The 13,718-nt window shown below is 29.1% G+C and overlaps 1 protein-coding gene across 1 annotated transcript; it reads right to left on the bottom strand.

The window, feature by feature from the left end:
* Nucleotides 1–1,190: 1,190 nt before the first annotated feature.
* LOC108579075 (1-acyl-sn-glycerol-3-phosphate acyltransferase alpha-like) lies at nt 1,191–10,039 on the bottom strand. The gene is made up of 6 exons (XM_017942517.1): nt 9,883–10,039; nt 6,400–6,585; nt 5,909–6,042; nt 5,536–5,717; nt 5,295–5,460; nt 1,191–1,487 (listed from the first exon to the last, which is right to left on the bottom strand). The coding sequence occupies exons 1-6, from the start codon at nt 9,891–9,893 to the stop codon at nt 1,324–1,326; spliced, it is 843 nt and encodes a 280-aa protein (XP_017798006.1). The 5' UTR covers nt 9,894–10,039; the 3' UTR covers nt 1,191–1,323.
* Nucleotides 10,040–13,718: the final 3,679 nt, after the last annotated feature.

Genomic DNA, 13,718 nt, shown 5'->3' with positions numbered 1-13,718 from the left:
TACTTTGTTGGGTTTTTAATTTTTTACAACTAAGATTTGCAACGAAAAAATCAGAAAAAATTCCCTAACATAGGTTGAAGTTGCTTAAAGACTATTTGTTTTTTTTTCTTATTAATTTCGATCTTGAATTGCATTCGAATTTGATTGAACGCTATTGGCTGAATCCTTGAAAGGAAGATATGTTTCTTGAAACTACCTTTCTGGTGGAGGTGCCGGTAACTAGTCCATTTGCATCAAAGCGAATGTATCCGTTCACTTCACCTGGTCATCTTCACAGAAACGGATATATACGGTGGGTCCATAAAAGATTGTATATTTTCAAAAATTTATTCGCGGCCTCCTGATGTAGTACGAGAGTGCTTTTAGAAAAGAAATCTTTCTAAGTTTTTAAGCATACCTTACAAAGAGTCGATATGTACACTCTTCATGAAAAAAAAAAATGAAAATCGCCTTGAAGTACTGATAACAGATGTCGTTTTCGCATATTCTACCTCACAAAACGCCTTTTGTTGTTTATTCCGCGCCATTTTACAAAAACAGTACACATGCGCACGAACTGTATGTCAGGTAAAACTTTTGCAGTTGAGTTGCAACCAGTGCTTGTTAATTACATGTCTCTCCACACATGTCACATTGCAGAAAGAAAGAGAAATAGGTACATTCTTTTACGGACTCGCTGTAGTTTAACATAGGAATTTATGCCAACTTTTAACAGATGTTACTGACTCCAAGAATATTTTTCATAAACATTAAAATTATTAATTTTGTATTGTTATTCTTTGTAATACAATAGTAATAATAACAATTTCATTTTTATAATCAAATGTCTCTTTTATTTGGGTTATGTTTGTATGGATTCAATGTATAAATGTATAAAAAATTCGACATATTATCTTATTATAGTTGGACCGAATCTCAAAAATTACATATTTTGAATCCGTTTTATTACAGTTGATGTCAATTTAAAGAAAACAAAATTTAACGATATGAACATATTTTGCAAATATTTAGGTTATCTTGAGAGTAGTAATCCATAACCAAATTGTTTTACAAATTGTTAGTGGTTAACGATACCTAATGATTGTTTACAATACCAACCTAACTGTGAACCAATTCAGAAACACCCTTAATTTATAGACGGTACGAATACGCTAACAATTAATTAATTTTAATGAAAAAAATCTGTTCTGTCAGTTGGAACACAAGCTTACCTAAAGTTGAATAACTTTTGGTAAAACTTTTGGCGAAGTAGCCGAAATTTTTTAAAATCTCATTTGACCAACACTGAATTTTATTAAAAATTTTTAACAGTGTTGCTTCGCACTATTCACCTTTCATACTATTCATGTGTTCATTTAGTGCTTCTTCTGATGTTTCGAGGAATACTTTGTTCATTACATTATACGTTTCATCTAAAAGCGTCGGAAGGTCATCTTCTGTTAAACCTTTGGTAGGAATAGGAGGCAAAATTGTAATATAACTCACACCTGAAACATATGTTTTATCTTTATAGAAGTAATATAAATCGCTTTTTTATATAGATATCCTTATATTAGATTGATGGAAAATAAATGTTCAATTCAATTATATACAAGTTACGGTAACATACTAAATTGAGTCCTGTTAACGATTTTTATCTCTCTAAAAATATTGTTTAGTAGTATAAAGTATTTGTATTATTAGGACATCCTGAATATTTCCGCTGTTTTAAGTCGTTCTATTATTTCAAATAATTTCCATAATGTTCGATACACTTTTGGCAATGTATTACAAGAGCATTAATTCTGCGTATAGAAATTTCGAATCTCTAAGAGAAAGAAACTGCTGAAAGATATTTTCAATATCTTTCTGTTTCCTAAACGGTTTTTGGTGTAAGGAAATTGTCAAGCGATAGGGAAAAGTGAAAATCGGTTGCACATAAATCAGGGGAACATGAGAGTTGAGGTAGAACGCGATTTTTGAACAATAGCATTGTCATGCAAAAGTTTAGGGCCTTTTCTGTTCACCAGGGCTGGTTGCTGCACCTTCAGTTTTTCAGTGGGCGACCTTCAATTCGGTACTGTACAGTAACTCTACAGTGACAGTGGTAGCCGCTCTTAGGAAACTGTAGTGAATTAATTCCGAAGTAGACTACCAAACTGTGAGCATGATTTTTTCGGATCGGTGAGATTCATTGGCGTCTTTCTTTCTCATAGAGATTTTTATTTTTATGTACGTGGAATTAAAAATGCTCTGTAATACGTTGGCAAAAGTGTATTGAACATTATGGAAATTCTTTTAAGTAAAAGTATTTAATTTCAATGGAATTATGTTTTTTTTTTTCAAAATAAACGGTTTAAAACCGCTGGAACTTTCAGGATGACCTAATACTTCGGTATATTATTTACATAGTGTTTTTTCCACATGGCCGAACACAATCTCACTAAGGGAGTGCTATTTAAGATCTACCTGCGAATGAAACGGACTACTCCCCTCTTGATCCGTTACACGTATCGTCTTTTGCATTTAAAAACAGATTGAAAAAAAAAGAGAAATATGTGATCTGCACTCTCTTCGTTTTATAAGAATGATACACGAAGGAGGATGAAAACATGTAAGGAAGTTGTGGACTGCACTGCTCTAAGAGACCAGTTCTGGCAATATCCAGAAGCAATGTTTCCAGAGCAGTTGTTAGCTTTAACAAAATTCCTAGATCGAAATTATGTAACAAATGAATAATATATTTATTAATAAGTTTAGTTCGATTCAAATTTCCCAGATAGCACACAGGTGTCTTGTGAACATCTTAAAGGGCGTCGAGTAAAAGTCTAAAGACGTCCACAAGACGTCTGAACGACGTCCAGACGTCGTTACAAATTCAGATGTCTTTGAAACGTGGCGCTGCGAAGCACTATACGCTGGCTTTAGAAACGCCTAAAAAACATCTTAAAGACGTAAATTTTATAGGTCGTTAAGACGTACCCAATTTATACGTCTTCAAGACGTCCAGATCAGATCGTAAGACGTTCAGACCAAAAATAGACGTAAGATGGACATCTCTAAGACGTCGTGTTCTGTCTGGCTTGTTTATTCTCATGGTTCGAACTGTTGTTTTCCCCTTTGCAGGATTACGTAACAATACAGGAAAGATGATGCTACGAATAAAAATTTGTCAGTATTTATATAAACAACGAATTATTACCCCTTTTTAAGGAAAATGCTGTTTGCAGGTTGGAAAAAAGTATGAGTTCACTTATGAAAACCTATTCATTGAAGAACTAATTACAAGGAAAGTTGTTTTCAGCAATCAGTTGTTGCTGGAAAATTCTCGTTTTCGTACTGTTAATACGATTTTTTTTATCAAAGTCTAACAAATTCTCTCTGGTCTTCGAAAAAGTTTTTTTTAGATCTGAACTGATTATTTTATTTGAAAAACCAAAAAAAAAAAAGAGAAACTAAGTGTGCGATGGTTTTATGTTTGAAACTCGCTTGAAATGGTCAGTTAGTTCGTATTAAATAATGCTACTGAGAATAAATCAATGAAGAGTAATAGCCATTATGAGTTTCGGGGGCATCAGATTCTGATTTAGCGATATCAAAGATACTTTGAAATTATCTACGCTACTCTGTTTTGGAGGACATGCATTTGTCTGTATTGTATAGATACAGGGTGAGGCAGGACACGTGGTGAAACCGAGTAGGGGGATAATTCTACATGTGAAAATAAACCAAAAATAAAGAATACAATTTTTTCGTTTAAAGTCTTGTTTTCGAGAAAATCGAGTTTAAATACTTATCGAGTACGAGTATATTTGATTATCTTCAGATTTCACGTTTGTACTAACAAGCAATTTCAATATCACGATAAGTACTAATAATACGTTTATTAACGATTTCATTATTTTACATGTACATTACCGAATGAACTGTTGAAAGTTACGTCCTTATCGACGCGTACAAATTCTTGCTTTTTAAATCAGAAAGTCGCGAACTGATGCCACGGTGTTTTGATAACTCTTCCTTTGAGCTGTAAAAGATTTACACTATTTCTTTGCGAAATGTGACATTACCGCTATTTATCAACATAAAAGTGCGAGCAGAAGAAACTGTTTATAAGGAATCTTTAAATTTCATTTTCTCGAAAACGAGACTTCGAAGGAAAACATTTTATTCTTTATTTTCGGTTTAGTTTTATATGTAGACGCGTCTTGCTTCACCCTATATATAAGCTTCAGATGTATTAAAAAATAATGGTAAGGTCAATAGTTTGTTTTGTATACAAGTATGCTGTAGCGGTAACGTACATACATACGTCCTTGGATGACCCACGTCTCGTAGGTAGCCTCGCGCAACTCTTACGGCTCACACCGTCATGATTTTTATCTTTCTTTCTCTAAGTTCACAATATTGCTTCATCATTTTCAAAAGCTTATTCTGTAGATGAAACTTCAAGGAATTGAGCAGTATTTTGTTCAGATAAGTCTATATGAGGTAGAGCAGAATTTTGAATTCAGAAATTGAATTTTTAATATATAATATTGCTGTTTATATTGATAATAATAAACGTATTGATACATATTTAGAAAATGTACTATTTCGCCTTTAAAATGATCTAAAGAGCAAGTTAGTAGTATCTCTTAGCTATTTAGAAATATTGAGAGTGAAAGGGTGCCATATCAGCCTACTTCACTCGATTTTTCAACACTTTAACATTTAATATTTTGCACACCGTTTAAAATTTTGCAGAAGTTAGTTTCTCATGTCTGCCAATAAATGTACCGAGTTTGAAAAAAAGAATCGGTGATCTAGTGGTAAAAAGTTGAGTACGTGGAGTCAACCAAGTGCGGGCAACATCTTGAAACTGTTGAAGGGAAGAACAGATGGAGAAATTGGAAGGAAAAGTGAAAGTGAAAGTGAAGAGTTGTGCAGATGTAGAAAAGTACAGGAAAAATTGATGTATAGTTTGTCTAAATATTTTCGGCAAGATCGTGGTGGCAATGCCGTACTGCCACATTATTATTACTGTTATTAAAAAATAATAAATGACGTTCTATCCTATTGGGGGAAATATGTAAGATGTAATAGAAATTATTTCAACTAGAATTTTTAAAATCATATAAATTATAATGATTCAAAAAATGACCTATCGAGAGAACACTTATTTTCCACCAACCTAACACGTATAAGACATCATATTGTGTAAACAGTATCTGAATTATCTAAAAAATATTGAAAAAAATATTTTTTTAATTCATTAACTTTGATACTGTAATATAAATCTTAACTATTGAATAATGTTTGCTTGCAATATTAACCTGAATTAAATTTCGTAAGCTTGGAATTGATAAAATAATATTTTGAAACAACAACCGGCTGAATTGGCATTTGCGATCTGATTGCTAAATGAAAAGCGCCTTTCTTAAAAGGCAGTAGTGTTTGATTAGAGTGTCGATGTCCTTCTGGAAATATTAAAATATGTACCTAAAAGAAAAATGATAAAACATTTTACGTACAACAATATTCTATATTTCGGAATGGATGAAAAACACGAATCACCTTTGAGTCTCTAATAGATTTCGCGGTCGCATTCATAATGCTGCGAGCTTCTTCACTATTTCTTCTATTAATAAAAATAGTTCCCCACAGCCAGGATGCTAAACCAAGCTGTCCCGCATATAGAATCTCTTTTTTTGCAATTGCTGCACAGTTATCAATTAATGACCACAACACACCCATAACTAAAATATAAGTTTGCTTATTTATTTGTATTACACATATGCCATATTTTTTTTCTCTCTTTGTTTTTTTACAGAAAAATGACTCTTATTGTTAGATTTTTAATTTTTTAATTATTGTAATAGAGAATAAAGCTTCTATTATTTTTTTATATACCCTTATTTAAATTTAAGTGATCAATGCATGTATTTACCAGTCATATCCAATGCACTTTGGTGATTGACCAGTATAACACTGCCTGATTCATTAACAATATTCTCTTTCCCACGAACACGATACGTTAGTCCGATAAATTTACAACATTGTCTAATACACCACGCAGTCACTCTAAAACATGTATTATATTTAAGTTGATTGTATATAAAGTACAATGAAGAAATTTAATTATGAAACATGTTTGCAGTGGAATCAAACAGTGTTTAAGAAGAGTGGTTTCTCTTTTAATCATTCCAGTATATTAAAAGTATAATAAAAGTATGCTCTACTGACAAGAGTAGCGTTAGTAGAATAATGTAGCTACGTTGTTAGATCATCATATAACCTAGTGGGAACCATTCTCCATACAATTAGTGCTATCTGACTCCATTCTGATCATGTTTTATAATAAAATTCTCTCATTGCATAGGTATATAATTTACATATTACATTGCTTGCAATATTCTTATACTTTTTTTTATAGCTTACAGTGCATTCCTCCAATCTCTGATTCGTAGTAACATAAAAGGTAAGTGCAGAGTTGTTGATATAACAATGGTTACTATATAACAAGAGAACTTGAGGTGATATTGTAGTCTTTCACATGAAACAAGAAATGTCAAGGTGAAGAGCGTGATTACAAACCCTGCAGTGTAACAGATGACAGATAATATCCTGCAATTATAAGCCAAAAATTTATGGTGGAATTATAGTTATTTATTTATTAAGTCATTAACAAATATACTTAAAAAATTTATTTTTTATGTACTCTTGTACACCACTCATAATACATATAACAATGTACCATATCATTTGTTTAATTTGTAAAGTGTGTTCTTGTTATTTATTTGTATGTACATTTTTGCTTATAAATCAATCCAAGCAATATAATTATTAGCTTCATTATTACTTATTTGTATACTAATAAAATTTCAATTACACAAAGTTTTAACAAATTTACGTAAACATTAAAGTTACATAACAAATTTGTATACATTTGGCTGTTTCATAGCTTTGTAGAGTTACTGACTGATAAATAAATGACTGTCTTGCATGTCAATTGTTTCATTACATGTTTTGATTTTTATACCAAACATTGGAAGCAAAACTTTTGTTCAAAATGTATTTATAACAGTCTATAATATGGCAGAAATAATTGGAAATATCCATCAGTCACTACTTCAAGAAACAGGAGCTTGTTCTATTCCTTATTGTACTTGTACTATTGTAGAGAAGGAAACTTCCAAAAATGTGTTACAATTTAAAATCTTACAAAATCATGTGTATAGTAATTGACAGTGGCAATCATTTGTTCACCATTTAGCAATTTTATGGAGTCATCAAACCAATTGTACAACTTTGTTTAGCTAATAATGAATTTATAATTTTCATTTCTTATAACTATTTATAGTAAACTGGTATTAGAAAAAACATTAACAATTTGTTTTACATTTAATGATAATAAATACAGTACTATTGCTGCTTCTGAAGGGACAAGCAATCATCCATGCTGTTTCTTTTTCACAAAGAACAATATATAAATTTATACATTTTATAACAGTTTACTTCAAAACAAAAGACACTTGTCCCTAAAATTTTGTTTAATATATATGTAATTTAGGAGATGCTATACTAATATATCCCTGATAATTGCAAAGAAAAGAATTTATACTACTTAATACAGATGAACCTATGTAGATATAATAAAGTTATACAATGTATAAAAATATAGACTTCGGAGGCAAACATACTAAAATATTAATACTTAGATAAAATACTATTTTTATTTTACATGCAACTTATTTATTTACAATGCATTAATTATACTTTTTGAGTTATAATAACAGTTCAAGTGTGTCACTATAAATTATGCATATAGAACAGTAAAGCAGTATGATAAAGTTTTGAATAAGACATAATGGCTACTGTTATCTATGAAAAGTGGTTGATTACTTAACAAACATTGAACTTTGAACTATCTTCATATATGTCTTATCAATGAAATTCCACGCATTTTTTCTGTCACGAATTTACGTTGGTTTAGAATAAATCGAGGAAGCTCATAATTAATATCAAGGTGTGCAGAAAGAATTCTATCATGTGTAAAATACAAATATACGAATCTTTTATCTGAAGAAAGTTCAATTTTTAAGAATATTCTGCTCAATACTTTGAAAGTTTTCGAAGAAAAGTTAATGCGTATAATTTTGTCAAAAAGTAAATATGCATAAAATAGAAAAAGGGCAAATATTTAAGGATTTATTGTTAAAATGAATCAATGTAATGTTACATTTTGTGAAATGACAATGAATGAAAATGACAATTCTCGACAATTTTCGAACTTTCAAACAATTTTTGAAATACCTATCTCATCTATCTATTTCATGTGACAATAACCCTAGACATATTTTATTAAATTAGCTTAATTGTTGGTTTTAAAAACAAAAGCAATGAAAAAATAACTTACATGTTTGTCTTACTCACAAAATGCTTATAAACTATAAAACAATTTTAGCAGAAAAATATACTTTTAGTTGTCGCAAAAATAATTCTAGAGAATGTATTTTCATTTTATTTACTTCACGTGTCTCAAATATACTAAACACAAATTTGAATAGAAAACGTATTGCGATACCGTCTTAATATTAGAAATGAATAGGACAAATACATAATTGTCGGTATTTATAATAATCAATGTATAATAGTCAATTTTTAATATATAATAATCAAAGATTAATTGTAAAAAATTAATTCAACACGATTAAAAAATGCTGAAATAAATCGTATATAAAACTGTTGCAATTTGATATGGTGTATGAACTGCTTTAAAATGGTGCTTGATTTCGAATAGCCATGAATAATGTAATTGATTAAACTTGTAAACCGAAGCCAAATAGCAAGATAGTAAAGAAACGATTATTTCTAAAATAAACAGAGAATGACAAATGTTTTGAAATATTTTGTTGTATTATTGTGATTACGTAACAGTTTTTAAAGAAACTTTAAATTAACAGTTTTATTACTTTCATTTGTTCTAAAATAACCTAAAAATTTATTAAAATTAACAACTATTTAGACAAATTAAGTTATTCATTAAAATTTAACACATTTTTTTATCGTGTGTAAAATATTGACTATAAATTCAGTGGCTCCTTGTCAGTTTCCAAGAATTTAATCACTGTACATTACATTATCTTAATATTAGTGTTTTCTTTACACTCTTGTAATAACAACTTGTTTGTTTAATTTCTAGAATATTTATTACTGACTTTAGGTAGTAGATAATTATAACATAATAAGTATAACAGTTTTAGAATTATTATATAATTACTATCGTTGATAAAGTGCTTGTCACGTGTTGTATTTATGTTGACGAAATTCCAAGTGGAACATATCGAATTTTTTTCTTTAGATCCATAACAAAATTGGTATTTAAAACACTGATATTTTTACTCTCTACATTTTACATTCTGTAATAAATACCTACATATATACACTTATACGTAATGTATAAATTACACGTAAATTTCACATCACTTATTTAAACATACAGCACTTGGAATTAAATAGAAAATAATTTTTTAATTTTTCTAGAAAAATTTGTTTAATTACTTTTGTCCTTTTAGATCTAGAGGTTCTTAAACACTTATGAATGTAACTTTTGTTAGGAAGAGTTTAACTAGATGCAGTTGACAGTCATTGTGTAACGTCACTGATATTTTCGTTCGTTTTAAAAGCCAAAAATATTATAGTATGATGATATTGTAAAATAATTTTTTAATAAGTGTAAAAAGTAGACAGCTTTCATTGTTTTAAAGTTCTATTTTATGTATTATATGAAACTCATGTGTCGATTCAATATTAAATTAATTAATCGATATTGTTAATTTAATGATTTTTCGCGTTAAAAAAATGTTGCTGACGCACTATGACTTGTTATGGAGTTCTATATTTAAATGTTATTTGACTTACGTGTCATACATGTTGGTTGTTGATTGTAAAACTAGAAGAATTAAAAGTAAGGAGCAGCAAATGACTTGTCACTTAACTGTCAACCGACACTCTTATACTAAGATTATGTTTTAATAGATATGCGTTCAAGTATAATAAGCGTGATAAGTTTCGTGCTCTTTCGACTTTTTTCGGCAAATGCGTTACGTATAATAGCAAAATTATATTTTAAAGATTACTATTAAGTTTTCCCGCTTAAATATGAATGTATTATATAACATCGGCTCCACAGATACTTATTCATGTATAAATATTTAATATTCGTATTAAAATAGGTATAACTGCAATAATTGTAGCGAATAATGAATACTTTTCTGATTTAAGTCGACAAATTAACATGAATTAACATAAATAGATATCTTTTACGTGTGATATTTTTAGAATTTGTAGGAATTACGTTGAATAAGTAAATCGTACATACATAAATGCTTGTGAAAGGAAAACGAACGTATGAAATCGTTCGTAAGAAGTAAACTTAACTTCACGTTACCTTTAAATAACAAAATTATTCTGAATATTTACACAATACTTTATACTTGTATGAACACAATACAGGGTGTCTCGTGCAATTTGGTGAAGCTGTATGCATTTAAAATGGCTAAATTAAACATTTCGAAAAGAAAAATTAAATGGTATATGTTTTACATTTCTGCATTACTTTTGCGGTTGCAAAATGCAGTTGTACTCTTTTTGTAAATGGAAATATGTAAGTTTTCTTGTCCAAATCAATTCCTTGAGTTATTCTGCGTATTTAACACGAATACTATTCAATTTTCCCTTCTTAAATTTTTTTCTGTCTCTAACCATTTTAAAGGTTAGCTAATAACTTTGCCTAGGAGTGAGACATTTGTATACAGACCTACACATACATGAATATATAAGTGCGCACTTAACACTTCAACGGAAAACTATACAGGGTGCTCTGAAAGTATTGTACAAGTGGGTAGGTTATGATTCCTTACGTAAAAATAAATAAAAAATGTAGAGTAAAATTATTTCATCCGAAGCATAGTTTTTGAGAAAATCGGGTTTGAAAATCTGTTGCGTACGTTTGCATTTATGTACACAGCTAATTGTAACTTACATACATTTCTAAGTAAGACACGGTACGTCGAACGACATAAATGCCTATCGTGTTTGTATACAATGTTTACGTGACTTTTCAAGAAAGTACAAACATAAAGTTATATCAACAATATTTTATTATAGCAATTAAGGAATTGTTAAAAAGTCTCGGATGAAAAAATTTTATTCTATATTTATTATTTCTTTTTGCATAAGGAATCACCTCATGCTTGCTTGTACAGTAATTTTAGCTGCACCCTGCATAAAAAACAATATTTCATATAAATTATGTTTTATTCAATATAACGCTTTTAAACAGTAAATTAACTAAATTACGTGTGACACTACGTATATTATTCTACTTCGAAATGAGAGCATTTTTTAAATTAATTTTTGACGAAATGTTGTTTTCGAATTTTGCATTCCAAATAATTCAGTAAAAGTTCCATACGGTTTTCGATTATTCTAACAATGAAATTCTCCAATCATTCATACCACCTCAGTATCTTACTGCAGGCTATAAATTTTGATATTTATAGTTTATACCCTTCAGTTTTTTTCTCTATATCGTATAGTGTCTGTAGAATTTGAATATATTAAATTTACTTTTATTCATAAAAATTATTTTGTTCCAATACTCCCTTGATTACATAATCGTTTGTAAATTCTAACCTTTTCTTTTTATTAGTCTCATCTATGTAACATTTTTTTACAATGGTATTCTTGACTCCCCCGAAAATTCCGAAGAGTACTATTTACATTATGTACATAAATTGCAGTCTGCTTATAATATGTGAAATTTCAAATAAATCTTCGTATTACATAATTGTGCAAATTAATAATTTATTTTCGTTCTTTCATAATAATTATAATAATATATACATTTGTATGTTACTACTTGAACGATAATTACCGATTGATATCACTAGTAATTACTTGGAGCTGATTATGTCATGTTTACATTAAAAATGTTAGAGTGCAGATATAACAAAGTAAGAACTGTACGAATATTTATTGCACGTCTCTTTTTGTTACTTATTTATGTTCTTATATTTTTTATAAAAGTTTCACAGAATGTGCATACTATATTTGTTTATCGAACATTGTTTAATAAATCTAATTATACAACGTTTTAGTAGAAAGTACTGATGCGTATGTGTATTTTTTACACCCATTGTACTTGCCAATAACTCTACAAAAATGTAAAAGATTTAGTGTCATAATTTAAGGTTGTTTTTGAAGGACAAGGTGTTTATACGTAAAAATAAAACAGCATACAAAGTAGGAGAAGTATAAGAAGAAAGAGTAAAAGTGTCAAAGTGTCATATTTCATCATATCAAATAGTGTCATATTTCAATCGTCGAATTCATTACAGATAACATTTTTTTATAATAACTTCAATTAAAAAGTAAAAAGATACAGTCATTTAATTAAAATTAATTAATGAATAAAAATGAAAATGTTCTACAGTTAGTAAAGCTTTGCATAACAAAAATGATTAAAAAATGTGCAATGATTAAGATGATTAATCATTTTAATTATTTTGAATATTTTCTTTTCTACTAGAATAAAATACGTAATAATTAATTATAGTCGCTTAGAATGAAATATATAATAATTAAATGCAGTCGTTTTATTTGACTGTGCTGAAAATAATTTATCATTTTTCAGTTTTCCATATTACAAGCTTGAAACTCGCGCGAGATTTACCTTGAATGTGCGTGGAGAATTCTAGAAATGCGGGAATCTCATTTTGCACACGATTTAAGCTTCAAAGCATTAATATACATAAACGATTTTACAAGTGACAAAATGGCATTGTAAAGGGAAAATTGTGCATATTTAAAAATATTTTATTTTCAGATTTTTATATAAGATCTTAAAACATATAATACTATTGAATGTTTCATTATATTCTTTTTATGAATTACAAAAATATATAACTTCTGCTCAAAAAACTATGTTTTTAAATTATACAGAAGAAACTTAAAATAAACATTTGTAATGGTAATGTTACGTCCCAGATTCCTAAAGGTGGATGTGTGAAAGGTAAAAGTGTGAAAAAAAAATTGATTTTGCCTTTTTCATGTTTTTTTTATAGGCACAAGTATGCTCTTTGCGATGAGATCAACCCCAATTACCTAGAATAATTATTGACTTCATAATTTGCAATTAAAATCATGTATTAATAATGAAAGTAGACAATTATTTATTACATTAAAAAAAATTACAAAACACCTTTAAGAAATGAGAAAATCAACAATTTGTGTTTGAAGAGGTACATGGAGTGTTTTGTTTTACCCTTTTCTTCTTTAGGGCCTATTGGGGTCGGGGAGCATAACTTTATACGAGTTTATCTCTAAAAGTCGTTTTTGCATGTACCTTTTTCAGAGCATGTCACACAACACACACACGCATATAAATTTTATTGAAATGAAAACTAGAGCGGGCACTTGTGAGAGAATTGAAGATTTGAAAGATTTTGATGAGACATCTGATGGCGACGCCACTCAGACGGGAAATTTGAAAGATTCGAAAATGCCCGCCTGTGAAGGCGCCCAGGGACGTCACAGTAATATTTTTATTTTTTAAATAATTTTTTGCCAAAATACTTTGTACATGCGCACATATCATCCAAAGAGTGAAATTTATGATTACATATTCTTTCATTTTATTTTTAATTTTAATCGTCTAAATTATACTTTATATACTTTTTACTCTAAAAATGATG

The sequence above is a fragment of the Habropoda laboriosa genome, unplaced genomic scaffold, assembly GCF_001263275.1.
Source record: "Habropoda laboriosa isolate 0110345459 unplaced genomic scaffold, ASM126327v1 scaffold42, whole genome shotgun sequence".
In the NCBI taxonomy this organism is placed as follows: Eukaryota; Metazoa; Arthropoda; class Insecta; order Hymenoptera; family Apidae; genus Habropoda; species Habropoda laboriosa.
The sequence above is the reverse complement of the archived record's forward strand: the minus strand, read 5'-3'. Positions and strand labels throughout refer to the sequence as shown.